Source organism: Kwoniella europaea, chromosome 1 (genome assembly GCF_036810445.1).
Source record: "Kwoniella europaea PYCC6329 chromosome 1, complete sequence".
NCBI lineage: Eukaryota > Fungi > Basidiomycota > Tremellomycetes > Tremellales > Cryptococcaceae > Kwoniella > Kwoniella europaea.
Window position 1 is genome coordinate 2,415,903 of NC_089487.1, and position 27,094 is coordinate 2,442,996.

Below are 27,094 nucleotides of genomic sequence, written 5' to 3' on the forward strand. Positions count from 1 at the left end.
GTCATGTCTTCGGACTGTTGGGAATGAGACCGGTTTCCAACGGAAAATGTCGATAAACCGAGTATATGATCTCAGTGGCTCATCTGGAAGCTGAGGACACGATGGTCGAAAGGAATCAAAAGGTGGAGTCTGCACTACATGAGATGCAATCGCAATCAAGTAGTTGAGGATATGCTCTAGATAGGTAGAATACATAGGCGAATCTATAGTTGGTTTTCAGGAAATACAGCTACACACTTAGATGCCTTGCTCGCTGTTACAATCTTCCGAAGCGATCATGATGTGATGGCCATGTATTAATCATCCTCCTCGTCACCTGGTCCACCCTCACCCTCCTCCTCTTTCCCTGCATGTCGGAACAGCCAATATTTCTGAACGATGAATATCAGATCGAATGTCAGGGACAAGAATGATAATCCCAATTTAGCTGGGTTGGCGATTATACCTTGTGGGTCGTGTGAAATGAATGTTGAGGAGATTACCAGTTGGCCGAATGACAAGATCGACCCGATTAGATCCTGTATGGTAAGTATGATTAAGCATTTGCGGAGTGATGTCATTTGTAAATTCGTATTCATAGGAATCGATGATTACTAAAGTTTGTCGAAGAGTTCACTCACACAGATGATTTGTCCGATCGCGAAACCCTCTACACTCCTCAATTTCCAATTCAACACCACTTGCGGTATGTATTTCACCGTAGATATGATCAATTTTATAGATGAGACTAGGTATAGCCAATCTAACAATTGATATTTGCCTAACCAAACTAATACCGCTGATATACCTGCAGCAGCGAATAAAGCTGCTAGGGCAATTTGACATGGTATAGAGGGTTTGGTAGGTTCGACCGATACCAACGAATCACCTTTAGTCCTGTTACCGTCATCTTCGATGTGGTGCTGGTGAGGCAGGAGGGGATCCTCCTCTCTTCCATATATACTTGATTTATCGACCTTTCGAGAATACCACCATACCTGACCTAACGTTATGGTGGAAATCAGAAAAGCATGCAAGGAAAATGCTAAATCCGATTTAGACACTTCCGGAAAATGTCCCTCGCCATGTCGCTCTTCATACTGTCTCCTTGCGATTGGTGAGAAGTAGGCTCCCCATGACCAGAGGGTCAAGGCAAGGAAACCTAAGGGATTGAGGTAGATGAAATCGGGAGAGAGCCCTGTGGTGCTGTTGAGTTGTGGTCAGCGTGCAAGTCTACAAATTGAGTGGAGCAGCCCAAAGTGAGATACCACAGCTTGTATGTTGGTCTATATGAGAGACACGGTAAGCCACAATTTTACTCACCGTTTCCTCCTATAGTTCAATATCAATTGAGGGTAGAACGAGTATGACCAAGCTATGAAATAGGCTATACCGCAGAATGACACTACTCCATTCCAGAATGGGTGATCGGATGCTTTGACACTGAGGATTTCCATCTTGGACGGCAGCTAATCACTCCATAATCTATGTACCTATGATGATGTTGAAAGTCATGTTGGACGATTGTTTATTGTGTTTTCCATTACTACAGCAACGAGATGAGATGATGAAATTGGCTCACATGCGATCTTTCAGGTACGATCAAATGGCGCAATGTGAGGCAATAACCCTGTTTATGTAATCTCGACAACATGGTCTGCACGCGGTTTAGCCTTTTTTTAGTCTGGTAATCAGGAGGCACGGACGCACGATCGAATAATGGCTCAAAGGTAGATAAAGATGCATCTCATTCGCAGAGATGGAAATAGAAATGCTCAAATCTATCTATCCACACCCCCATCATCCTTTGATTCGCAATCCCACTCCTTCTTTCTTTCCCATCGTCATGGAAAAATCATAGAGTAGAGACGACCGGTGGATCCATTTAAAGTCTGAATAGAAAAAGCAGTCAACACTTGATATCCTCCCCGACCAGTTTGAAGAGGATCAGGCAACATGGAGACCATAGCCCACCCGGTAGACAAGCGGTTCATTCCCATTCCCACTCGGTACCAGGTGAGCTTAGTCTCTTCGAGATCTTGCATCCATATAAAGCTCAAACGCTGACATGCTGTACTGTAGATATACGAGTGTGTTTTACCATCTCACGTTATACGATGTATCCCACGCTGACTATTGCCTGTTCTGTTCCAGCTCATATACTGTAGACCCACAATGGCAAATCAAATTCACGATTATATGGACATCCGTCTTAGCATTTTCTACACTGGCATCAATACCATATATAATCCATATGTGGAAGATCGGCAGATTGTATTCGGGATTATCCATAAATGAATCGCTCGACGAACCAACCTCTTTCCCAGAAACGGAAAAACAGGTACCTCTGACGAAAATAACCCAAGACTCGAAAGGCAGTTCTTTCCTATCGAGAGGTTACATAATATTCGGATCCATTAGTCAAAGTATTACTCTATGGACATTACCTATGCCAAGGTTGAAATGGTGGAAAGGTCAAATAGGAGATTGCTGTCGACGAGCATATCTTACTCTCAGTGTATCGCAAATCATCTTAGTATTAGGATATATGATAGCTGTGATATGTTGTTTTGTGATCGGTGCGGAACTTACCCAAAATTCAAATCGACCAGGTAAATATACAATTCTCAATATACTGTGAATCACCAACTGACATTGCTGATTTAATTATTACTCATTTTACTTATAGGCTTTATCGCCCTATCTCAATTACCGGTAATTATCCTTCTGTCCCTCAAATCACCTCTCCCCGTACCCATCTTCCTTCCATCATTATCATATGAACACTACAACTTCCTCCATCGATGGGCGGGTCGAACGATGTTCATCGCGGCAACGGTCCATGGGGGGATGTGGATCAACCAGTTCATCCGGAATGACGAGATGGATCAGATCAGTAGTGATAAATCCAAACGAGGGATATTATCTTGGACGTTGATGTGTATGATTGTGATTACTTCTCTGAAACCTGTCAGAAGGAAGTGTTACCAATTATTCTGGATCGCTCAGTGAGTCGTTTTGATATTTAAACATTCAGCCGAAATGTTTTGGTGTTGACAAGTGTGATGACTACAGTGTGATGTTCTTCGTCGGTTTCTTCGCTGCTATTTCTTATCATACACCCTACAGTAGACCGTGGATATACCCCTGCGCAGCTATATACGGATATGATCTTTTCGTGAGGATGTTGAGATACAGAATCAAAGATGCTACGTTGGTTCCTGTAGATGATACGTTGACAATGGTAAGTCAACAATACCACGGGTCATAAGAGACGGTTCTTCGTCCACACGTATACGGAAGTAAAGCTGACATACCCTTGTCTTCCTTTCTCTCTATCTTTGTGTTACTTGCTATTACAGATCCACATAGCAGATTGCGACTCTGGCTGGTTACCTACCCAACACATATTCGTCAGAGTCTTAAAAGGTTCAGGGGTATTCGAGTCCCATCCGTTCACTATAACCAATGCTACATCTACCACTGATCGCGGGATCGTACTCTATGCGAAAATATCGGGCGACTGGACTAGGAGGATACATGATTTGGCCAGAGATACTGGCACTTTCGAGGTGGATTTGGATGTGGATGATGATCAGATCATGGAAGAGACTCAAAGATTCCTGGAAAAAGAACAAAAAATCATGGAGGGGAATGATAATGATACGGGCAGTGGATTCGATCATCCTGGAAGGAAAGTCCAGGTTATGATTGATGGGCCGTACGGGGGACTGAAAATCGATTTGGGGCAATATGAGAATATCCTTTTGATTGGAGGTGGAAGTGGGATAACGTTCATCCTCGGATCGATCGAGGAATGTATAAGACTTAGACAGAGTAGGAATGATAATGGACCGAGACCAAGGAAGGTCGATGTAATTTGGGTAGTAAGAGATATGTGTGAGTGGAATTCAAACAAGCGGTAGTGTAGGATCAGGTTGAGCTGATCTGTTTTGGTTGAATTGGATGGATGGGTAATGTAGCTACTATTCAAGCGATCTCACCCACTGTAACATACCTCCATGATCAATCCAACAACCTGGGTATAGAATTGCAATACAATTTATACTTGAGTAATCCGCCGAATCCTTTACCTGATGTACCTTCGACATTACCCGGTACAACGAAATTATCACCTTACAGACCTGAGATCTCACAATTATTAAGAGAATCATTACCCATACCAACCTCAACTTCCGATTCCATCCAGCTTGAATCGCATATGGCGGAAACCGGGAGCATGAGAAAAGACATAGGAGGTGGTCTAGCTGTGATAGCTTGTGGTCCGGAGGGAATCGTCACAGAAAGTAAGAATGCAATTGCAAATCTTAGTCTGAAAGATAGAGTGAGGAGCGGCGGAATAGGATTTCACGGTGAATGTTATAGTTTATAATATCATAAGAAAAAGATTCTACTATAGATAGCATATGGGATGGTTTGTACACTTCTTTATCTGTATTTGTGTTTTGTGTATTGTATATTCGATTATCATACGATACCATATGTATACATGCAATAAATGTAATCATCTAAAAGTGACCAGTTAATCTTCGAAAGAAAAGTCCGCATGCGACCTACTATCATATAACATTAATGAAAGGAGAATGAAAAGAAGAAGCTCTACAGATCAATTAAGTTAACTTCTTCTTTCTTATCCTCTACATCTACACTTTGATTCTGTTTCTGAATTGATTGAGCATCCGCTTCTATTTCCATTTCCTCCACAGCTTCAGCTTCAGTTTGTTCCTGCTGTTGTATTTCCAAAATCTCTCGATGTAAAGTATCTATCAACTTCTTTCCCTTTCTAACATAACACAACAAAGCGGGATTCGCATCATCTCCTGTGCGATCTTGCAATACCTCTGAAGATGGAACTTGAGTGACGGTCTCGTCATTGTATTTAAAGAATGTATCGGCTACGTGTAACGTGTAAATCTCAGTAAGACAAAGAAGCACAAATTCAAGTAAAATCAAGAAGCATTCCAAACTCACAATGATCAGGTAACCAACTTTGATAAGTCCAATAATGTCCCGAACCTGAATTTTTCCCTCTGTGCATGAAAACGCTAACCAATTCATATTCCCATTCGTCCTCTCCAGAAGTTTCGTTGTCGTTCCAGATCTCATCCATACGTGATTTCAATTTAGGTAATGATTCTTGTAAATTCACAATCTCACTTTCAACCGATTGTAATTCTATTTCTAATCCTTTTAGTAGATCCGGAGTAAGATCATCAGATAGTTCTGGCATATCCAATTCCGATTGGTTTTGGTTTACAATCAAGTGACGTAGAGAGGATGTAACGTGTTTAAATGTCTCGGGGATAGATAGTGGCTAATATCATTTCAAGCCAAACATCAGTTCCCAGTCTGTCATCATTGACCATACATCACACACCTTATGGTTTCTCAATTGGTGTAATCTAGTTCGAATCCTTACCATCTCCCTAGTCACCTCGATAGCTTCCTCCCTCTTTCTTGGATCAGCACCAACCAAGAATCTACCCATGGACAGAGTCTGACTGAAAGGAATATGAGTATTTGTCTTTCGTTCTCGTCCAGTCGAAGGATCATATTGAGATCGCTGGACGACTCCATCAGTCTATGACCCACAACATGGTGATAAACCTGAAGAGATGTTGACCCACCCTCATTTGGATATAAAGCATATCGGGAAACACATCCATCAGATCCATCATATACCCTTTCTTCCCTTCGTATTCTATATCCGCTCCTTTAAGGTACAATTCCGCCAAACAATCCGATAAATCTTTACCTTCCTCTTCGACACCTATGATAGGATGGACAAATACCGATTCAACGGGTTTCTGAGCTTCGTACGTTATTGATTCTCTCCTTCCTCCTGGTCCACCGGACGATCGTGAGGGAGACGCAGTTTCATATATGATTTGTTGTTTATATTTACATGAAAACAAGCTTATGTTCACATAACGCGCAAGTCAGCTATAGACTTTACTCGCTTGTCGTGGAACCGTTCTCGCCGACTGACCTTTGTATCAGATTCGACCCCTTTTGGCCATCTTGATCAGACGGTTCATCCAGAGCTAGTTCAAGTTGCGATAATACGTTGATCAGAACTTCAGCTGAATCTTGTTGTAACCCTAGAAACGAATGCGTTCATCAGCTACATCATCGCAGATCTCGTATGAATGCTAACTGACCGAAACGAAGACCTGAACTCAATGTATCCTTCTTAGCTAAATTAGGTCGAGGTGGTAAAGGGGGAGGCACACTTGGTGGATCATATTTCACCTCCTCTTGCTCCTGCGGTCCTGGTTGCTGGAAGAACTCTTCCTTCGTTTCTGGGATTGGTGACTTGAGATCTAAATGACCCAGATCCATGGTAGCCGATGGCGAATCAGGCTGCATCGGCGGCGCTTCAACATCGTGAGTTTCGGGTCGAGGTACAAGTTCAAAATCATCTATCTCCATAGGTGATGTAACATGAGTATTTGTCTCATCAGATTTAAGCCTTGTCACTCCTCCCCCTGAAGGACTGGAGGAATCATCTCTATCTTCTTTTGCTCTTTTACCCAAGACCGAAGATTCTCTATCTTCCCTCGCTGTCACGGTTGATGTCGAAAAATCTGCTTGGGCAGGCTTGAGATCGGGTGAAGATATAGGAGTGGCCACTTGTGTTGAAGAAGGTGAGGGAACATCAGGAATATCGGGTATATCGTCTAATGAGAATTTGGATGTTGTAGCCTGTTCAGGTTGAGGTTGAGGGGGCTCGACGATAGCGTCTACTTCCGGTCGAGTAATCGCTAAATAAGCGAGTTCTTCGTCTGGTCGAACGGAAGGCGATTCGGATTTATACAATTGCAAGAACAGTAGACGAAGTTGTCGTACGACTGAAAGAAAAGAGTACATGAGCATTGCATGGCTTCTCATTACATTTGCACTCACATCGTTTCGACCTCTCCACATCTGCTTTCTTAACTGTGACAGGCTGTGTTTGGTGCTGCTCAAATGAAAGCACAGCATCTCGAAGGGGTTTGATCGAGTAAAGATATTGCAAAATGGAATTGAGATAGCTGTGACAGAAGCCGTCAGTTCAGTCCAGATTGATTAGCGACGAGCTAGACTAACCATGTGTTTCTAGAGGTACGTCAGCTTGATACGATCAATATCTGTCAAGTCGATACAGCTGACTTACCCGATATTGTGCAACCCAACCGGGATGTCTTTCCTAGCAGGAGCTTCAGGTTCTATACCTTCAGATTAGCTTTTGTAGCCGAGTCGAGCCGCGATATCACACTTACCCCTTGAACCAGTCTGCAAAAATGTCTTGATACCAGGTCTCTCTTGTCCAGGGGCATCAGCTATGATAGATAGGCACTTTCGATAATGGTCTGCTTTTCCAGGGTACTCGTTGACCTAAACAATCTCATTAGCTGTTACCATTTCACCGGAAAGACAATGACATACGGCCATCTCGTATTGCCTGACATAACAGTCAGCTTGTTGTCCGATTCGAAGAGAGAAACGAAGACTCACATGAACAGTCCGTCGTCGATGGCATCTTCAGGACAATTCAGTGCTGAATAAGCTTCTTGGACGGTCATGAGGGTTTCCCCATTTTCTCCCATGTTTTTCATCAATTCTGATTTCCTGTGTCTGCCAATGATCACTAACGCTCTAGAAAGATTTTGTTTTTCCTGAGCTGAAGAAGCGGACTGCACAGCTTGCTTGTGGAGCTCCAAAATATGAGATTCAGGCGCTTCTTCGCAAGGCACAAAGATGGATTCAGCATACTCGGGTGTGTATCCTATGGCGTGGTACGCTCGCTCAAGGTCATCTACATGTGAGTTTGGGTCAGTCAGCTGATAGACTTCCGTGTGACGGTGATTAGGGTGTCACCTACCTGAACTGTATTTATCCAAAGATCGTTCCAGAGCAACTCTCATTTGTAAACTCTCCCTTCCATATATCGGTGCTTCAGCGATCTTCTCCAATGCACTCAAGTAGCTCGGTGCACTTTCGGCATCACACGATATCTGCAGACCGTAGGCGATCTCCACAGTCTGTGCTCTATCTTGCTTGGTCACTCCTAGGGTATGCAAGGCACTTTTAACGGTATCACCGTATGGTGTGGTACCTATTCAAAATGTGTCAGCTCGATTCAGTAACTTGGTAGTATGGCTTACCTTTTGGATATTTATCCAATTCGATGATACCTTTCAGGCTGTCTTCGAATGCGACGGACTGTATGAAAGGTGATACAGTGGCATCCACAGCTAAAAACGCATCGTTGCACTCAGTATGATAGACATGAGTACCTATCGATGACTTACTATTACGCTGTTGATAAGCGATCAAGTAGAGTGTAATCTCCACCCATGCTCTTATCATATACTGATCCATTTGTCTCTGTTTCCTCCTATCCTCTTCAGAGGGTTCGTCGCTTACTTTGAAAGGGCCCACTCTCAATCCATCTTCTTCCTGTTGACATGCGAAACCAATCTGGTATAAAAGATGAGAAGAAGTCATACTTGCTCCAATCTGTTTCTGGAATTTTGGATTATCTAGTTTGACCCATCCCCGTTGACCTTTGAAAAGAGGATTCATCAATAGGCTATATGGGAATAATTCTTATTAATCGTTTCGTTCTACCTTGCTCTGATCACATAAAAGTTTACTCACGTAGTTAGTAGACTCCAGGCTTCACTAACACCATTCGCTCCCCTACCTTCATACCCTATAGCTGGATTACTCATCTTCTCATTGGTGAAAGTCTGTACCAAACCCAGAGGAATCTGACCGGGAACTAGACCTTTATCTACTTTGACCCATAAATCAGATGAACAGCTCAAAAATAATCTTGAAGGACTCTGTGGTTTGTCAAAAGAAGTTAAATTCGGATTTTCTTCATCTTGTAAACCGAAAGTTATATGTGGGAAAACATTCATCTTCTCATCTACTTCCACCCTTTCTATCCTTTTTTCTTCCTTGGAGTCTTCAGTGAGGTTGAAGAAACCGTGCAAGTGATGATGAGTTTCCTCAGCCAACAATCTTGAAGTCATGAGATCATTATATTTCTTGTACTCTGCTAACCTATCATCATACGCTTTATCGTAATCATCCTTATTTTCGAAAAATACATTAGATCGAATCGATATTTCCCATTCTTCCATATTTTGTATGATTGGAGGATCACCTTGTCCAGCCGTGACACGCAGCCAGCCCCAGCAGGTCGTGCAGAAATACCATTCCCCATGACCTTCCTTTTGACCGGGCAGAGCATCCCATACGTCATCTAGCGTTGATATCCTTTCTGAGTCAGGTAAAGATCGCATGGACGCAGTGGATGGTGACGGACTAGGAGGCGCAGCCAATCCAGAGGAAGAAGCTATTGAGTTTGGTCTAGAGGAAGTTAAGTTTTTGTTGGTACCGTTCCATGCTGTTCCTGCTGATGAGGAGGTTTGACCCTGACCTTGACCGTGAGGTTTCTTAGAAGGTTGAGGTAATTCCGTTATATTCGGTTGGACCAATTCGTGATCATGTATGATTTGAAGTAGTCGTCTAGGTAGGATACCACGTCCGATCTGGGGTCTGGTGGGCTCATCTGATGTCGTATTTGACGAAGGATCTATATCCATAGGATAGGACTTGACATCCGATTTCCAGCTATCAATGTCATTCTTCAGATCCTTCTCACCTCCCAATGTTGTTTGACTATCCTGTAGCAACATCGATGGTGATTCCGGTAGCGGACCCATATCGTCGTCTGACCCGGTATGCTCAGCGACTATGCCTGGCGTATATCCTGGAGGATGTTCTTCAGGAGGTTCTATCACTGCTTCAGGAGGTCGATAGGGTGCATGAGGCGCGTCTTCAGCTGATGCCAAAGCAGGAGGGGATGATGAGATAGGTTGAGATTGGGATTGGAACAGATCTTCCTGGATGATTGGCGTATCCTCTGATTGAGCTGGAATAGGTACAGTACGGTATTTTGTTCGAGATGATCCCGGTCCATCTCGCCGATCGGATTTAGGTGATCTGTGATGTTCAGGTGACCTAGGTCCAGCAGGCCTAGCATGGGATTTGTGAGCCGACGATGAGGGAGATGAAGGATCTGTCAAGGAATGACTCTTATACGCCTGCTGGGTGTTCAGTGACTGCGACCGTGTGGGTGAACGGGGTGACTTAGGTCCGGTTGAAGAGGTGTGATGGGGGGATTTATCGGCAGTCATGATTGAGCTATGAAGGATTATTCAGCAAGGGAATCGACCAAGCCTGAATGTCTCTCACAAGCTTCATATGGTTCGACTCCTCTGTATTCAATAACCTCCGATCTCCTTCTTTGATGAAATACTATATATCTCTAATCTTCCTAGTCTTCCTTCACAAAGCTGTGTGCGACGAGGGACAGGCTGGACTGAATGGGTTGAGAGAACAGAAAGGAGTTGTCGACTCGATGATGGAAAAGAAGTATTTCCAAGACGTCCAGTGTCGGTCCAAGGTGTCTCTATATGCTATGCGACTGTGTTATGGTGCCGATAGACTGTCATTATCATCATTATCATCATCATCAACATCATCAATATCATCCTGGTTACTCTGGACGATGATGACGAGTGGATAACCAATTTGAGACACGTGGATTTGATTCCGTCGACTTCCGAAAACCATAAAATGTACCACAGTGCACTGTGTAGCATGTAGGCTTCTTCTGCATTAAAGAGCTATCATCGGAGAACGTTCACAACATCTGCTGCCGACGCACCCACAGCATAGTCGCTTTCAATCTCGACAAATTGTGGTGCCGAGAAAGAACCACCTCCTCATCGAACGTGACTTGCGATCAGTAATCCTTAGAATATGGCTAAACGAGGAGCTGATAATCAGAAAACTAGAGAGGGTGGTGATTCCGATGAGGAGCAGGTGGAGGATGTGAGTAGTGACCAGGGACCCACCTGCGACCGTTTGCTGACGACTCTTATCGTGATCAGCCTGGTCTCCGAGCTGCTCCTCTTGCCCCTGTGGAAGGTAGAATGTGAGTTGGTCATGCAGCTATCTGTGTTCAATATATTGCTGATGTTCTCTAAAACGGACAGAATCCGAGGAATGCCTAAACGAAAAGGACTAGGAGGTGCTGCACCTTCGCCTGCCCCACCTGTATGTTGAAGTGGGAGGCTCAATCTGAATGAGTGATTTGCTGATGGAATGCTACATTAGGCTCCCACCCCCAACCCTGCGCCAACAACTTCGTCCTCTTCACCATTCTCAGGATTCTCCTTCGGTTCATCCGCTCCTGCTTCTTCAAATCCATTCGTATTTGGTGGTTCAGCGACACCTGCGCCGCCTACGGCACCAGCATCCACACCAGCCCCTGCATCTTCTAATCCATTCTCAGGATTCTCCTTTGCCAAACCAGCTGCAACTCCATCTGCTCCTACGACCACTCCCTCGACAGATGCTTCTCAGCCCCCTACTCCCGCTTTCGGATTCGGTGCGAAACCTGCTCAACCCGCTTCTGCATCTACAACATCGGATACTGCTCCTCCGAAGCCTTTCGCCAACTTCTCATTCGGTCAGCCTGCCCCGCCCGCCCCTGCTTCTAAGCCAACTGAGAGTGCCCTTCCAGCTCCTTCAGCTCTCAAACCTTTCTCCTTCGGTGCGACTTCGACTCCATCGGCCTCATCACCCGTCGCCGCCGCTTCCTCAACTACTTCTGCAGCTGCAGCGAATACTTCATCGCCCGGATCTACGTCGACACCAGCGATTAGTGCGACAACAAACGGACCTTCACCTTCTCAGCCGACTCCTCCACCCGAAGGAGAAGTATCCTATTACACCTCTCTTCGTGGCCTCAACAATTCCATCCTCTCTTTCCTCACTTCAACACTTGACAAAGATCAATTTGCGGATCTTTCCGTGATCCTCCCAAGCTTACTCAAGCAGTATGAAACACATCTTGATGAAGCAGCTAAGAAAGCAGGATGGAGACCGGAAGGCACGAAAGCTTCCTCAAGTATAAATGGGGAGTCGAGCAAATCTGTCAATGGTACAACGCCAAGCACATCCAAGATGCCTGCTGCTCCTCCAGCAGGAGGGTTCTCGCTTCCCAAAGCACCTACTGCCAATCCTTCATCCTCGACACCATCTTTCGGTGGTTTCACACCGACCGCTACACCTGGTGCGCCTTCTTCAAGCTTCACTTTTGGTGGAGCGAAAGCACCTGCTGCTCCCACTCCATCAACAGCAGATACTCCTAAGAAGCCTTCAGCGGAAGTGACGAAGCTTGTCGAAGATGTGATCTCCGGCAAGGCAGATGAAGAGAAAAAAGAAGCTCCCAAGCCATTCACATTTGGAGCAACTTCGTCAACGTCTACCCCTGATAGTAAGAAGACCACATCGTTATTCTCATTCGCACCTTCAGGACCCTTACATCCACCTACACCGGAAAGTAAGACATTCTCACCATCAGGTTCTCTCGAGAATGCTACCCCGGCCAAATTAGGTAAATTCGGTCCCGGCGGATCTCAACCTCAATTAGCATTTGGAGGAGCTAAATCTTCTCCTGGTGGTCAAGCTACTTCTGGGACTCCAGCTGCCAACAAGCCTTCTAGTTTCGGATTTGGTTTCGGAACTTCTTCGTCAACGACTGCTCCCCCTCCCGCTTCGGGTGGAGCGACATTCAGCTTCGGCAGTTCATCGAGTACCCCCGCTGCTGCGCCTACTTCTGGATCAACAGCACCGACATTTTCGTTCGGTTCTAACTCTTCCACTGCACCGAAACCAGCTACGACTGCTCCTGCATTCTCATTCGGTAACTCAGCTTCTAGTACTGCTGGAACTAGCACTCCATCATTCTCTTTCGGTGCTAAACCAGCTACTACTTCTACAACAACGCCATCATCTGGATTCTCCTTTGCGCCCTACACGCCTAAGCCTGCTGGCGATGCTGAAGGTGAGACGGCGGAAGGAAATGCAGACCTACCTCCTGAAAATGCCGAACCTAGTAAGAATCTAGCTGAGACTACTGGTGCAGGCGAAGAAGATGAGGAAACGATTATTGAGCAGAGGGGTAAATTGAATAAGCTGGAAAGTGGGGAATTCAAATTGCAAGGGTTGGGACAATTCAAACTGAAGAGAAGTAAAGATGGTAAGAAGAGGAGATTGTTAATGAGGACGGATGGAAGTGGAAATGTTATTTTGGTATGTCCCTTTTCAACCTTGTTTGAGCAGAATATAGGTTGCTGATTAGCCGGGATGGCACGTGCAATAGAATATGTCGGTGAACAGCTCGTTCAACCCCACGGTCGATGGGCCACATGTGAAATTCCTAGGATTCGACAATGATGGTAAACCTGTACCGTTCGCGTTGAGGGTGAAGAATGCGGAAGCGGCGAAGAAGATTCAAGAGGAGTTACAGAAGGAAGTCGATGCGATCAAGAGCGAATAGATGGATCGGGGAAGGTAGCTGAATATTTAATATAGACGATCGAGAACGGCGAAGAGAAAAAAAAAGGGATTTAAGCGATATCCACGATATTTACCTATAAATACCATACGTTTCTTTCTTGGTTATTCCATGCTTTTGTATACTATGCTCTCGTCCAAATACATTTCTCAATGAAGCAATGCCAATCCTATGCATATAATTGTTATATGCGCTAAATATGGGCAATATTTATATATAAGAACCCGTCCTGTTCAAGTGACCCTCGAACTATGGTGTGATTGAGTCTCATTGCTGGACTGCCACACAGGTGAATGAGGTCAATATTGTTACATGCGTGGGTCGTTCGCTCTTGCAGCGAGGTGCTCCATCGATAGATCTCAAGGTTTCAGGTGTGACGTCTCTACTTCCCCCACCCAGGGTCTGCCAGTGAGGGTCCTTCGAGGAGGAAAACCTCCTTGATAGTTATTACTGGTCGATTTAAAGCCAATGCTGGAACCATCAGTGGGCTGAATCATCGCATGGCCACTTTGAAATTGAAACTCTCTTGGTTGATTTTCGTTTCGGAGGTATCGGTATTTGAAATCGTAGTCTGGATCAGTGATTTGTCCTGGTCGAAAATTTAAATCGGCCGTAGATGTGTTGAGAGTGTATCTGAAGTTTCTCAATTGATCTCCTTCAGCAACCAGATCAGCATGAGTGGCTTGATCCAACTGCAAGTCACCCGCCATAGTGGTTTCCCATTGAGTGTCTGACAAGGGGCGGTGATAGCTTGTGGTAGAAGTAGTAATGTTGAGCGCAGCTTTGTAGCTTTCTGCAGGTACGAAAACCCTTGTGTGACAACCTCGCAGATCGTCATCGACCGTTTCTCCGTAAAGACCTTTCCACATCCTGTGCCACCTACCACCTTGAGTCTCAGCGTATGCGGAGAATCTTAGATCATCTTGTTGTCTAGGTGTATTCTCCCAAGCAGTGGTGTCGTTGATGTTTTCCAAGAGGGAAAACTGCCCAACGTAGATATACAAGTCTCTGTGCCACTGGTTGTTCACTACTTCCTCTCCATTCTCGTCGACAACAGGGTAGCCCTCGGTATTCAATACGGGCTCAGAGTGTACCACGTCCAAGGCATGTGGTACAGCTTGTACCATTGACAGCTGCCCGTAGCAATTGGAACCTGGTCTAGCTGTTACGAAAGACATTTTAGATGGGCGTGGCCAAGTAAAAATCGATTAGGAGTTTGTTGCAGGAATACAGTATTAGTGAGGATCTTGTGGGAAAGAATGAGAATAGAGTAAGGTAGCCTTATCGATCTTATGTGCAGGGCTTGGACATGAGCTTTTATATCCTCCGTCGATCTGAGATCTAGCTCTCGCACTTCACTAATAGCGAAAATTAGATTCTTTGATTATGAAGTAGCTTAAAGGTTATCACTGAAAGTTCGGAACACTTCTTGAGTTGTTCCCTTGTTAAGAGCTCCACTTCCGAGTCCGAGAATGCTTCCTAGAAGACATCATCCAACCTATCTTGGTTGTGCCTTTCCCTTTCAGTTCCTTTAGTTCTCAGGTCTTCGCGTAATCCGAAACGAATACTGTAGAAGGAAGGTCGCAAGGTGCATTACAGACCAAGGAAATGCCAATGCAATTGTTCCGGTATCCACAATCATAACATTCAAAGAGCTTGGATGGCTCACCAGAATTCACAGGTACAGCATTTCTCTTCTTTGAATGTGGCTTCAACTCCATCAAGCCATTTTTCATCTTCTGATTCTGCTTCGAAGCTAATGGACATCATGAGTACTGTTGTCAGGATACAAAGGGGTCGTAAGCTTGCGGTATACAGGATAGCTTTCCATGATTATTTTTGTTCAAGTTGACAATTTTTACATGACCTCTATCACAAACAATGGGACAGCAGTGCATGTTTCGATACTCATGCACAGTCATACACACGCTTTAGATATCTCTGTTCCAATGGACTGATCTCTCTCCCCGATACTCAAGCGGAAGACAGCTCCGGAAAGCATAGGCCCAATAAGCATGAATTTTAGCATCATGCCTAGGACCGAGATGCAACTAGTAGCCCCTGCTGCAAGGGCGATATGGCAGAAAATGGGTATCAGAGAGTGCCAAGATTCAGTCAGCTGACAGCGTTGAGATATTAGCTGACAATCAGCACTCACGGAATTACCATCTCCACTTCTGTATAATAAGGGTTTCCCTCTCGCATACGATTGTGAGGGAAACCCCCTACTTCTTTGGTAGACTTACAAGATCTAAAACCTGTACTTTGTCCATCTTGAGGCTGGGTGACAGCATGCCCAATTTCGAAGCAGAAAATGCGGTCGTGAGTGATATAATTCTGTGGCAAATTACCGAGACTCGCTTCAGATAGACCAACCGAAGAAATAAAATTTCTGAGTCTGGAGTTTTGAGCCTCCGCTGCGGAGATGAATAAATCTCTATGAGCACTGGGATCCATGTTTAGGTATCCGGCAGTGCAAGGTACTTCCTCGCTTTGTATCCCAGTGCTGGCGGGATCGTCAACAGAGATCTGGCAAAGATAATTCGCTTCTGGAACAAAAATACCAGTTGATGATTTGTCCGTAGCATCATCATCGATGGTTCGCCCATAGATACCTTTCCAGACTCTTTGTCGCCCATCATACAGTCGAGCGGAAGAACTGATGTCCAACACCTCATCATTGCTGTCGTCCAGATTGGTCCTATTTGTGGGTGTGATGGAAACTTGGAAAGTTCGCCTGACGCATCTGGTCCCGGGGTGATGTGTGGTTATCCGGGAGACCATGTTTCTTTTGAGCGTTCAATCAATGTAGGAAAGCAAAGTTGTCGAGGAATAAGGCTGTGGATGCGACGAAAGGTCGACGTCTTTTGTACTCTGAACCGTACGTGAGCAGTATGCCTGACCTCCTGCTGGCTTACTGATTATGTATGTAGCACCTCGTCCTCCAGAAGACCTCGACAAAGGTTGTCCATCACTACTATTTCCTTAGTCACAGGAGTTCCATTATTCATCAAGTCTCCATTGCAAATGCCGAAGTCGAAAATATCGTTTCGTATGATCTTATCTTTTGTTTTCTCGTCCCTAGACTCTGAAGTTTGCTTCCTGTTCACTGTCCTACCTTCGTAGTTCGTAAACACTTTGAAGTCCAGGCCTAGGAAATGCTTCTGCACAGCCTTCAGCTTAGACCAAGGTGAAGACAGTCTTCGACGAGGTGAAATCGAAGCCTGTATGAATGGAGGGGATGAAATCACCACTGAAGAGAACGATCCGCATTGTACTTGTCATTAGGTGGTCTTTGGATGATGCAGTATCATAAAGGGGCTTTGCAAGATTGAGACAATTATCTACTACGGCAGTCACTCACCATCGTTATCCAGCGATGTACTCTTGTACTCCTCAATTCAGTGTGAGGACTTAATCCTATCCTCGTGAAGATCTTCCTGATTATGCTTAGATAATTGCAGTTCTTCTAGTGCTATGTGTGATTGAAACAACGCACAGACCGTTGATTGTGGCAGTGGATTTGTACTGTATATTCTCGTCCGTGCGCTGATCAAAAGCAATCTGTCATTTTCTTCTTCCTCACCGCTCTATCCAGACTATCTATTTCCTCGTGATATTCATGTTTTCCTCTTCTCTTTTTCTGTTCTCATTTTTCCTTGTTCTCATTTTTCCACATTACTACTACAGTAACTCAATCGATATCTCCAGTAATTCTCGATGTTCCATGACAACATGCAAAAATCAAAAGCGTTCGCTTTGCCCAGAGGGAGTAGTGCTTCTAGAATGTTTGAGAACAGAGTGAGTCATAGTCTGTACCTTCTTCCTTCCTTTCCTCACATGCGTATTCTTCTGGTTTTTGCCAGGTATCGTAATGTACCATTTAGCTTCCTTTTGAATATTGACCACAATCATTGATCTTTTGTCCGAGATGAACTACTGATATACATCTTACGACGACAGGAGATTATCAGCCGCATCGCCTCTTTCGCCGATACTCCCACTCAAGCAACCTTGATGAGGGTATCTTCCTTATTCAACGATACCACTCCTCTTTTTCTATATCGAGAAATCACTTTCACTAGAAGATCCTCCTACAAGTTCTTCCAAGGTTGTGCAGACGATTTTGACATTCTCGAACGTAAACTCGCTTATTGTCAATTCACCAAAATTATCATTTTTGCCGATCTTCCTTCCCCTCGATTTTACCTATATGCAAGAGATTTATACGATGTCTTCAAAAGTATGGGATCACCTTCCTTAATATTTCCTCAAGTGGAAAAGATAATTTTTACCGCTTTTTCGATCACTGAATTAGGGGTATATAAGGACAAGCATGAAATCTCCCACCCTTTCCTCGAAATCCTTCCAAAGTTAACCCAGCCCAGTCACATGTGTATCACCTGTCCGGTCTTCACAGCAGCCGATTGTTCGGATTACATACGAGCATTCGTTTCTCATCCGCCACAGGAAGATCCAATGTTTGGTGTTCGCTGTTTCGCATATCTCGGAGATCGAGTGATCCCTCATGAAGTCTCGGAGCTCTGTTCTCTTCTTCAAGGCTCGGTACATTCTCTCACTCTACATTGAGTTGGAACAAACCTTAGACTTCCGAGCTACTTCCCGGTGATGAAAGTCTTCTTCAGATCGTGCGCTTGTGAGGCAGTATGGTATGAAGACAATCCGATAGAATGCCATTTTCATACAAGACAAGCGGGTAGAAGAAATCAATTATTAGCTTTAATCTATGGAATGATAGAAGATCGTTCCATCAGAACTTCCCGAGGCTTAGAAAATACGACGCAAACAATCACGCTGGTTAATCCTGTGTTATGGAGAGATAGCAGAAAAGCAAGAGAGAAACTCGGGGATTGGTTGACTGCTTCGGTCAGAGGATGGAAGGAAGAGTACATCAGAATGGAAGGCTGGGATGATTCGAAAGTTTGTACTTGCTGTCAAAGCAAAGAAGGGCACGTAGGAAGTGTGAAATGTGAGTCTGGCCAAATTCTTGTCATCCGTGAACTAAACTAATGGTGTCTGATTTACTCGAAATCTGTTGTAGCTTTTCCTGCTAAATCGGCTGACACTCAAAGTTTCGGTTTTCCCATACCTGCGATCCGTGTTTATGTTCGTTTATTCATGTGAATGCATACATATATATATATATATATATCTGTCAGTCACCAATTCATCATGTATATGCATTGCCGTATGATTTACATTGAACGATTCGCCTCAAACCCAAGCAGCCATGCCACATACATACATATTGCACTATGAAATTTGATTCCGCTCGATCGCATCGAAAATCTTTCAAAGGTAAAAGATGATTTTCAGTCCTTTCCTTCTTCACATGCAACATAGGTTCACAAATCTCAGTATCATCTTTCACCTGTACAGCTGATACATATCGATCAGTGAATCGACGTTGCTAGACTTATTAGTCCTTGTTTGAGGGTCGTCAGTGGACTCTTACCTTGACTTCCCATAGTTTGGACAAACATTTCTTTCGATAGATCAAATCATCATGTATACCTATACTTTCACTCCTTCAGCTCAAGCTACACCACACGTAATGATACACAACTCTGGTACGCTCAAGAAAACCAGTCTGACTATCATTTTATGCTCGTTGTGACCATTCAAGCAATCTGCTCGCTGATTACACATCCTTTGTGAACCGGAAGTATCACCTCGACTAAAGCTCTTTTGATACGTTGTAGAACCGGTACCGACTACAGCAGGTCTAGAGTACTGATCTGATGCTTATGAATATATAATTCTCTCCTTTCTTTAGCCCACTCGACTTTCATACCCCTCCTTATCAGCTCACTCTCGCTTAGCATAGTTGTCACCCCGCCACATACATGACTCGAACAAACACCTCGACGGTCCAAAGGGGAGTTCTAGACTTTACGAGTGTAGTAACTCCGAAGTATAAGGGTCAGATTAAGATGATAGAAAGGAAAGGAAGAATGATCGGTCATGGAACGTCGTACGTCTATTAGTGACTTCGCTACCCGAATAATCTTCAATTCGATCCAAAGTCGAATCGATTCCACATCTAGAATTATCTTTCAGTACCCGATACTTTGAGGCTAGGATCGCGAGTTATAACGGAGTTTGTTCGGTCTAGTTCGAATTAGAAAGGGAGTGAGTGAGAAGTTTCAAGTACCGCTTCTCATCCAACTCCGAAGTATGTCAACTGCTCCGCCAACGTGTCATCGTCATGTACAGTATACTTGTTTGTCGTCGCTGCACCATACGTACCTCTGCAGCAAGTCTAGGTGGTGTATACAGCATCTCAACAACTCGTCACGTTATGATTATCATGAAAAGAAAAGAGGAACGAAGCAAGAGGCGCTTTAAACGTAAAGTCTAAAACCTCAGCTTGATCATCTTCGTTGAAGTACCGCAAAGACAGTCAGTCATACACCTATATAACATCAGAAAACGGTGTTATCATTCGCCAGTAAAGGCGAAACCCCAAGGAGATTACTCTCATAAAAAAGAAAATACCCATACCGCGAATATCCCAATTGAAGATCATATATTACCACACCAGTCTCGATATACCTACTGATACCATTTGATAACCCTGACAGAACACACTAAACCTAATAAATTTGCTGATCAAGTTATATCTGCGCTGAATCTAAAAATGCTGAATTTCGGCCAGAATGGAGGTGGAGTGCAGATGGAGATGGCAAATCTGAAAGCTGCACCAGTTTAAATCCGAATTACGGTATGGTGATAAAGTAGTGAGTATGAATTGCAACTTAAGACTGAAGTTCAGATGTCTACTTGACACTCATCTTACTAAGCTTTCATCACTGACACATGGCTGGGCACTACTTGGGCGATTGATATTGACCTTGACTAATTTAGTCTAGATTGCCTGAATCGTCTGGCAGATTACCTGTTAAGCCGAGGAGCCACAGGGTTAGCACCATGGTTGATGGAAGTGCAGTGGTTATTGACTTCCTTACAGAAGAGGACGTATCATAGAATGCCATTGTAAGTGAATATCCCAAACATGGACTACATCTCGTATATTCCTTGATCCAGCTGACATCAGACATGGATCGCAGAACACCAGTAGAGAGAACCTCGATCATATCGTTTGCGTCTTACTGGCGTAGGAGGACTGAACCACCAGTAAGTGTCATCTATCAAGAATGATGGCTCTCCCCTATCATCGCAAATCAAACGCTGATTACCATGCGCTCTTAGTATCTGATGGGTAGACCAGAAGCTCAGCTCGTCTTGATAGCATTAACGGAATTTGCAATGCATTAACCAACAGACACTGCTCACGACTAGATCCCGAAGGAGAGGTTGGTTTGCGCCAAACCACAAATGAAACAACCATCCAAATTCGATCCAAAAAAGAAAAAGGAGAGGTAGACTAACCTAATGCCTATGAATGTCATAGATCTATTGACATAAATCCTCTCCGATCTTTGTATACCATATAACCCCGGGACTATGCAAAATGTAAGATGATGCCATGCCTAAACACCTGCTACTGAATGTCCAGTTGGTTGCATCGTTGCACCTGCGATTATGAGCAATTGAACGGACATTTATGATAATGTAGCATCTCATTGGTATGGTATGTATGCCGATCTATCGAGGTATTCACAGCGAGTCGTCATGCGCCATCCCAACATCCTTGTTCCTTCATGAGGGGTGTTTTGGGAGCTTAGAGGAATGTACCTAGACTGTATAACCCAAAAGAATGAAAAAGAGGTGCATCAGTCATACTGTCCATGGGCTTGACTGTCGACTGTCATTATACTATACACGAGAGGAAGAAGATGGAAAGGAAGTATACACGATTCCCACCAATACTGCCGACAAGGCAACTACCACACCACTTCCGATCAAAGTGGAAGAAGACCATTTGAAGGAGTTCGAGCTGGAACTGGTCTTCTTCCGCAACTTCTTAGGTTTGGATCTGGCGGTAGAAGATATACGAGATAAAGGAGTAGAGTAAGAGCGAGAAGAAGAGGATAATACTAACCCCATTTGTTTGAGACTATAGTAACACACCATCAGCTTCAAATGTATATGTGAAGATGATTGAGAAGTGAGGTTGAGTGGACACTTACCCTCGGATGTAGAATGCATCCAAAGCCTTTTCTACTTCCGCTTCGTTACCAGCAGGTACGCCGTCGAGGGTGAAAGTGGCTATGAGAAGGCGTTATAAGCGATTACTGCAGGCTAGGCATTCACACATTTGATAGCTCACCGGAAGTAGAGGACGATCCCTGATTCAGAGTCAAGGTCATTGTACCGTAATGATCTGCTCAATCATGTCGACTTATCAGCTGGGATTTTGACTTATGTCAGTTCTTCTGAATAGCTTACCTGAGGGCCAGCTTGGAATTCGGACTTGCCAAGTCTGCACCAATTTCTTGGGAGCTTCTACCGAGATGATCTTTCCTCTGACGTTACCACCGAAAAGTTCGTATGGAGCATCGGGCGTGAGGTTGATCTATACAATAATTCGTTAGTTTGATCAGCCTAGACCATAATCATTGAGGACTGGCAGCAACAGCTATGGACACTTACCTTAGCAGCTGATCTACTCCACATAGGCACCTTGTTCTCATCCGTCAACAGACCCCATAGATCTTCCGCCGAAGCTTGCAAATCCGCTTTTTGCTCTACCGTCACCGTCTTTCCTACATCCTTCTTCGTCTCCTTCACTTTCTTCTCCGCTTCTACTGGTTTCGCAGGTGGTGCAGGGGAATATGAGGATGAGCCTGGTTGAGGGGTTGAAGTGCCTGATGGTGCGGGAGAATCATCTGCTGATGGGTTGCCGTAGGCTGCTAAGAGTTCGGCTCGGAATGTGTTGAGTTTGGAAGTGAGGACAGGAGGGAAAGAGGATTTGATGTGGGATAGGAGTTCTGATGAAGGTCCGGACGCGGAGGAGGTGATACGCCATTCAAACTGTGATGAATAATTGATCAGTACAGAAAGAACGAAAGATAAGCCGCATTCCAAGTTGCCCAATGATGAGGCGTAGATTCGATGTACAGGTGGAATAGGAGATGGGGCATAGGTAGGATAGAAAGGTGATGAGAATGCGAACAAGATTGGGTAATGGGGCGAAATGGCTGGGTTTTGAGAATGGAGCAGATAGTGTAGCTGCAGTTTGATATGATGTAGAGCACATCACCACTTACAACGTAGTCTGACAGACCATCGATAGCTTCATGGCTAACCTCCGGTATCTTCAAGGTACCTTCGACATCACTGCCATCTCCAGCTTTGCCCGTCCATTTAGCTTCTACCTCGAGGTCGTAGATCGTGAGGAGTCTAAAGAGCAGCATATGTTAGCCAAGATCAGATAAACTTATCGACCGTACGCTGGCGAAAATTGTATACTACCAATATGAGCTATTGTAGTAAAATTATACTCACTTTCCTTTACGTTGACCCAAATCGCAGTCACCCGAAACACTCGTAACCTCTACAATCTCAGCAGAAGCAGGTCCATGCTCGACTTTCAAGCCAGGTAGAGCCTTCTTCACCCAGTCATGTGCGAAGGGAGCGCAATTCTTGTTCTATGTATACAAATCGCATATGTCAAAAGTGTCTACAGGGAAGCTAGTTGGAAGTCGGAAGATAGAGAGCGAGTGGACATACCCTCCAGTGGTAAGTTTGCTGATAAGCAGTCAGAGGTTTTGGTTCTCCCATTTTCAGTTTTTTTGACAGACTTGTGCGCTGACACGGTAGAGTAGTTATACGCAAGATAAAGAAAGGATATGACAGGTATAAGAGGATAAAATGTAAGATGAAATGGACAACATGCCAACGAGCAATGACGATGAGATTCCAGAAAGATCCAAAGTCACGTGATCTATGTCTACGGCGAGGCCCACCTGCACGTACACGAATGGAAACAACAAATTCAACTTGTCAATCCTCTGTTCGTCTCTCAGTCTTGATACTGCTGGTAAGCATCCTTGAACATACTATTAAAACACCATGTCTTTCGCGACCATCATCCAGGATCGACGTTACGCGCCTCCGACCGACAGAGAAGTAATCGACCTATGGTTACAGCCACTAGACCAGGATGGTGATCTGGACTCAGGGGAAGAAGCGGTACAGAAAGGGTTCACAGCGATCGTGGACTTACTCTTCAAGGCTAGAGGTACTAGGTTCGACCTTCTCTCATTCAGAGCTAAAACTTTTGATCTCAAGAACCTGATGGTATATGATCAAGATGTAAACGGTGATAGAAGCTATGCCGATAGCGATTCTCACCAAGTGATAAGGAGCTGGCTTCAAGCGCTCAAAGGCACAGGATCAACTCTATCTGGAGCCGCTGGGCTCAGACAGCCTGATGGAGCAATGGTTGCTCATACTGTGTTTGTCGATGAAGTGAGTGAACAGCCAGAATGTCCGATGCATTTTCTCCAATCGTCTGTCATGTCTCGGTTCAGGTGGGTAATCTGGATATGCAAGGTAAAATGGCATCGCGAGGTGTGGTACTCTCTTCGTCCGATTGACCAATGAATACGAGCAATGGATATGATGAGAATAGACACGGGCTGATCAGTCGATAACGGTGATTTGGGTATGGTGTTGGGTTTTGGTGTAGATGGGTCAGGTGGTGTTAACTTACTCGTGAATCACCCGTGCTGACTGTGATTCCCATTCGGTCTTCTGCAATCCAACAGGCACTCCCTTCGTTACCATATGCCTCCTCTACCTCCTCCACTTCCTCTACCACCTCATTATACCGAAAACTGCGTCTACGATCCAACGAGCGGCTTTACGCTACAACATCACTCGTCTGCGAGGTAAAACCGCATGCAAAACCGAGTGTCGTTGGCCTTGCCCAGATGCTTTCTTACCTCCTGGCATCATATGAGGTCTCCGGTACTTGGCTCGGGTTGTATGTCAGGGGTCGAACCTTCCTTCGAGCAATTCTCATTGACAAATCCTCAGTCTTGATAGAAGTGGCGAATGGAGATATCGCTGGTCAACAATATGATGTGGACCAATTGTTCGCTTTACCAGCGATCAAGTTATTACCTAGCACAATAGGAGACTTGCACAAAGTCGATAGGGCCGGTGTAAACGATCTTTGGAAAGTCCTCTCGCTGTCGTTGGATATTCTCGTTCCTCAGTCACTGCATTCTCGCCTAACTCCCATCAAACGGCCTGACAGTCGTGGATTCAACGAATTCTTACACGTCTGTTTGGACGATATCACCAAGCCGGAAACCATCATCAAATTGGCCGCTGTTGCCCGAGGGCTCAACAAAAATCCTAAGTCTGCGACAGATGAAGGAGAATCTGATGGTGGTGATGGTGGTGATGGTGGTGGCAGAGGATCGGGTGGCGGAGGTGCTAGAGGATCGGGTGGTGGTAGAGGTGGCAGAGGATCGGGTGGCAGAGGTCCTAGAGGATCGGGAGGTGGTAGAGGTGGCAGAGGATCGGGTGCTAGAGGTGCTAGAGGATCGGGTGGTGGTGCTGTACCATCTGAGAGAGATACTAAGAAGGAGTCTATGATGGAAGATTTCAATGATGACAGCGAAATTGAAGATGAAAGGACTATGAAGGAAGCAGAGATCCCAAGGGAGTACGAAGGTAAGCTCATCAATCATCTTGTTCTGCCTTCAAACTGAACCAGCTCAGACCATTTAATGCGTGCATGTCATACTATGTGCTTGCTTGCTCGCTGATCTCGATCGGCATTGCAGTTCCAGTGAATACGGCACCTCCCTCGAATGTCAACTCGCCCATCATTGAGTCCCCCTCATCTACCATCTTCGTCCATGCGCATCCCGAGTCAGATTTTACGTCGAAGGTACAATCACTTATGCTCGACGAGTTGTTGACTCACACAACCCTCTCCGACTACCAAGCTACCACCGCGAATCTTGAAAGATTAGACAATGGTTTCTTCAACGATGATTTACCTGATCCAGAAGCTGAAATCGATATGGCAGCAGACGAGGATGAGGAAGACAATGTAGCTCAAGGCGAAGATTGGGCCAAGTTTCTTTCGACTCGGGCGCATCTGAGAAAGACTGGGGTCAGATTCTTTACGGTGACGAGCCAGGTCATGACGTCGCTGATCAGCGAGGCTCAAGACTCGATGCATACATCCACGGGTCAGCCTGTTTAGCGTTTTCGCAACATCTCATTCAACCTGTGCATATGTCGTCAACTGTATACAAATCGGCCCTCGCTTGGGATTGTATAAGTCCTGGACCCGCCAGTGTTACGAAGACCTTTCATGTCGTATATATCTTTAGTCACCCAATCATCAATCCGCCAACACAAACATGAAAACACAAAGTGAGGCTGAAACTGGAGACATAACATACCTTTCGCACCTATCCTTTCACCTGCTAGAGGTTTCTTAGAAACAATGGTATATAGCCTACAAGGTACAGGTATCATCTGATCCCCAGATTCCTATACTTTCCCCGAATCCCTGTAGGTTACTATTCTATCATTCAAGGATTATTCACCACTGACAAACGTCTTGTAATCATTAGCATACAGTCTATCCACTTGCAACGGATCAAGTTTGTTCCCAAATGATCCGGATCGAGCAAGGTACGGTCCAGCTGTTCTATCAGGAAGAGATTCAGAGGAGATAGTGTGGATCGATAAAGATGGTTAACCGGTTCCTGGACTAGGTAAGTTGATTTGAAGACCTTAATCCAATATCAATATCTATGTATCCATTTCTCCTTATCAGATCGGATCGGATAGGGCTGAAATGTCGATGTTCAACTTAGTAGATCTTTGTTGAGGACGTAGAAGGACGGTATTGGAGAGGGGTGGAGCAAGAACGTCAGCTTGTTGAAAGATATGATTTCATCAGTGGCTGGAGATCCTGAAGTGATTATACCTTCATGGGGCTTTGTGATTGGTATGACCACGATTGTAGTAAATGTTTCCCTTATGGGTGCGGTGGTGGTAGTTCTTAGTGTATATCATGGTTGATGGTACGGGTAAAATATGGGATATCGCCTAGGTCATACTGCAGTATAGTGCGTTCCGTCGCATGGGAGCTAATGGTCTGCAGTCTACGAGAAAAGGGATTGAAATGCACTTTCGACAAGAACTTTCTCTGTAGAGATTTTGAGCCCTTGTTCGCTAGTAGGCACGTGTCCGGTAATGGACTGGTAAGTATCATGTAAGACTAGTTGATCGTGATCGACAATGGGAGTGGCAACAGTGAACCAAGTTGTCATGAAGACAGAGCTGACAAGTAAGAATCCCAGCCACATTATGTTTTGAAATACGGCTGCTCGATGGAGTTTGTGGGGAGTGTACTTATAGTAGGCCTATGATAAAGTTGTGAAGATAACCAGAAACGATCGATCTGTGAAGTTCGAAGATATATACCTTGTAGCAGTAACTCAAACAGCATTGGGAATCTTGCGAAAGCCTCTGTATCGACTTCGGAACAAAGTTCGATACCAAAGATCCTTTCTTCCAAAACGTCATTGAAAGGAGCATCATTTCGAGGTGTCACCCGTTTCAGTACTACATTTCTAACAGGAAGATTATGACGCATGCCAAGTTCGTGACGTTCACTACCATAGAAGCCAGACCGATTCTTTTGCGAACTCATGTTGCACCTGAACAATTCCGGAAGGTACGACTGAAGCACCTGCTGTGAAT

The 27,094-nt window shown here is 44.7% G+C and overlaps 10 protein-coding genes across 10 annotated transcripts; 5 read left to right on the forward strand and 5 right to left on the reverse strand.

Moving 5' to 3' along the window:
• Window positions 1-296: 296 nt before the first annotated feature.
• V865_000898 (uncharacterized protein) lies at window positions 297-1,436 on the reverse strand (the record flags this gene model as incomplete). Its single annotated transcript, XM_066224726.1, has 3 exons — window positions 297-518; window positions 621-1,185; window positions 1,303-1,436. The coding sequence occupies 3 exons, from the start codon at window positions 1,434-1,436 to the stop codon at window positions 297-299; spliced, it is 921 nt and encodes a 306-aa protein (XP_066080823.1).
• A 499-nt stretch (window positions 1,437-1,935) lies between these two features.
• V865_000899 (uncharacterized protein) lies at window positions 1,936-4,372 on the forward strand (the record flags this gene model as incomplete). Its single annotated transcript, XM_066224727.1, has 7 exons — window positions 1,936-1,995; window positions 2,062-2,069; window positions 2,134-2,591; window positions 2,669-2,987; window positions 3,055-3,223; window positions 3,342-3,879; window positions 3,963-4,372. The coding sequence occupies 7 exons, from the start codon at window positions 1,936-1,938 to the stop codon at window positions 4,370-4,372; spliced, it is 1,962 nt and encodes a 653-aa protein (XP_066080824.1).
• Window positions 4,373-4,599: 227 nt separating this feature from the next.
• Window positions 4,600-10,193, reverse strand: V865_000900 (uncharacterized protein; the record flags this gene model as incomplete). Its single annotated transcript, XM_066224728.1, has 15 exons — window positions 4,600-4,895; window positions 4,972-5,314; window positions 5,378-5,563; window positions 5,628-5,916; window positions 5,990-6,101; window positions 6,162-6,851; window positions 6,907-7,034; window positions 7,157-7,208; window positions 7,263-7,377; window positions 7,429-7,444; window positions 7,498-7,798; window positions 7,865-8,098; window positions 8,148-8,237; window positions 8,295-8,575; window positions 8,644-10,193. 15 exons carry the CDS (start codon window positions 10,191-10,193, stop codon window positions 4,600-4,602), a joined length of 4,683 nt encoding a protein of 1,560 aa, XP_066080825.1.
• Window positions 10,194-10,821: 628 nt separating this feature from the next.
• V865_000901 (uncharacterized protein) lies at window positions 10,822-13,408 on the forward strand (the record flags this gene model as incomplete). Its single annotated transcript, XM_066224729.1, has 5 exons — window positions 10,822-10,893; window positions 10,953-10,996; window positions 11,058-11,118; window positions 11,179-13,161; window positions 13,232-13,408. The coding sequence occupies 5 exons, from the start codon at window positions 10,822-10,824 to the stop codon at window positions 13,406-13,408; spliced, it is 2,337 nt and encodes a 778-aa protein (XP_066080826.1).
• A 377-nt stretch (window positions 13,409-13,785) lies between these two features.
• Window positions 13,786-14,604, reverse strand: V865_000902 (uncharacterized protein; the record flags this gene model as incomplete). Its single annotated transcript, XM_066224730.1, has 1 exon — window positions 13,786-14,604. The coding sequence occupies one exon, from the start codon at window positions 14,602-14,604 to the stop codon at window positions 13,786-13,788; it is 819 nt and encodes a 272-aa protein (XP_066080827.1).
• Window positions 14,605-15,580: 976 nt separating this feature from the next.
• V865_000903 (uncharacterized protein) lies at window positions 15,581-16,210 on the reverse strand (the record flags this gene model as incomplete). The annotated part of the gene is made up of 1 exon (XM_066224731.1): window positions 15,581-16,210. One exon carries the CDS (start codon window positions 16,208-16,210, stop codon window positions 15,581-15,583), a length of 630 nt encoding a protein of 209 aa, XP_066080828.1.
• Window positions 16,211-17,161: 951 nt separating this feature from the next.
• On the forward strand, window positions 17,162-18,016 carry V865_000904 (uncharacterized protein; the record flags this gene model as incomplete). The annotated part of the gene is made up of 2 exons (XM_066224732.1): window positions 17,162-17,227; window positions 17,390-18,016. 2 exons carry the CDS (start codon window positions 17,162-17,164, stop codon window positions 18,014-18,016), a joined length of 693 nt encoding a protein of 230 aa, XP_066080829.1.
• Window positions 18,017-19,293: 1,277 nt separating this feature from the next.
• V865_000905 (uncharacterized protein) lies at window positions 19,294-20,725 on the forward strand (the record flags this gene model as incomplete). The annotated part of the gene is made up of 5 exons (XM_066224733.1): window positions 19,294-19,421; window positions 20,065-20,187; window positions 20,315-20,443; window positions 20,518-20,584; window positions 20,660-20,725. 5 exons carry the CDS (start codon window positions 19,294-19,296, stop codon window positions 20,723-20,725), a joined length of 513 nt encoding a protein of 170 aa, XP_066080830.1.
• A 501-nt stretch (window positions 20,726-21,226) lies between these two features.
• On the reverse strand, window positions 21,227-23,134 carry V865_000906 (uncharacterized protein; the record flags this gene model as incomplete). Its single annotated transcript, XM_066224734.1, has 8 exons — window positions 21,227-21,467; window positions 21,541-21,619; window positions 21,681-21,734; window positions 21,800-21,926; window positions 22,004-22,384; window positions 22,621-22,753; window positions 22,859-23,001; window positions 23,084-23,134. The coding sequence occupies 8 exons, from the start codon at window positions 23,132-23,134 to the stop codon at window positions 21,227-21,229; spliced, it is 1,209 nt and encodes a 402-aa protein (XP_066080831.1).
• Window positions 23,135-23,425: 291 nt separating this feature from the next.
• V865_000907 (uncharacterized protein) lies at window positions 23,426-25,580 on the forward strand (the record flags this gene model as incomplete). Its single annotated transcript, XM_066224735.1, has 3 exons — window positions 23,426-23,824; window positions 24,124-25,039; window positions 25,153-25,580. 3 exons carry the CDS (start codon window positions 23,426-23,428, stop codon window positions 25,578-25,580), a joined length of 1,743 nt encoding a protein of 580 aa, XP_066080832.1.
• Window positions 25,581-27,094: the final 1,514 nt, after the last annotated feature.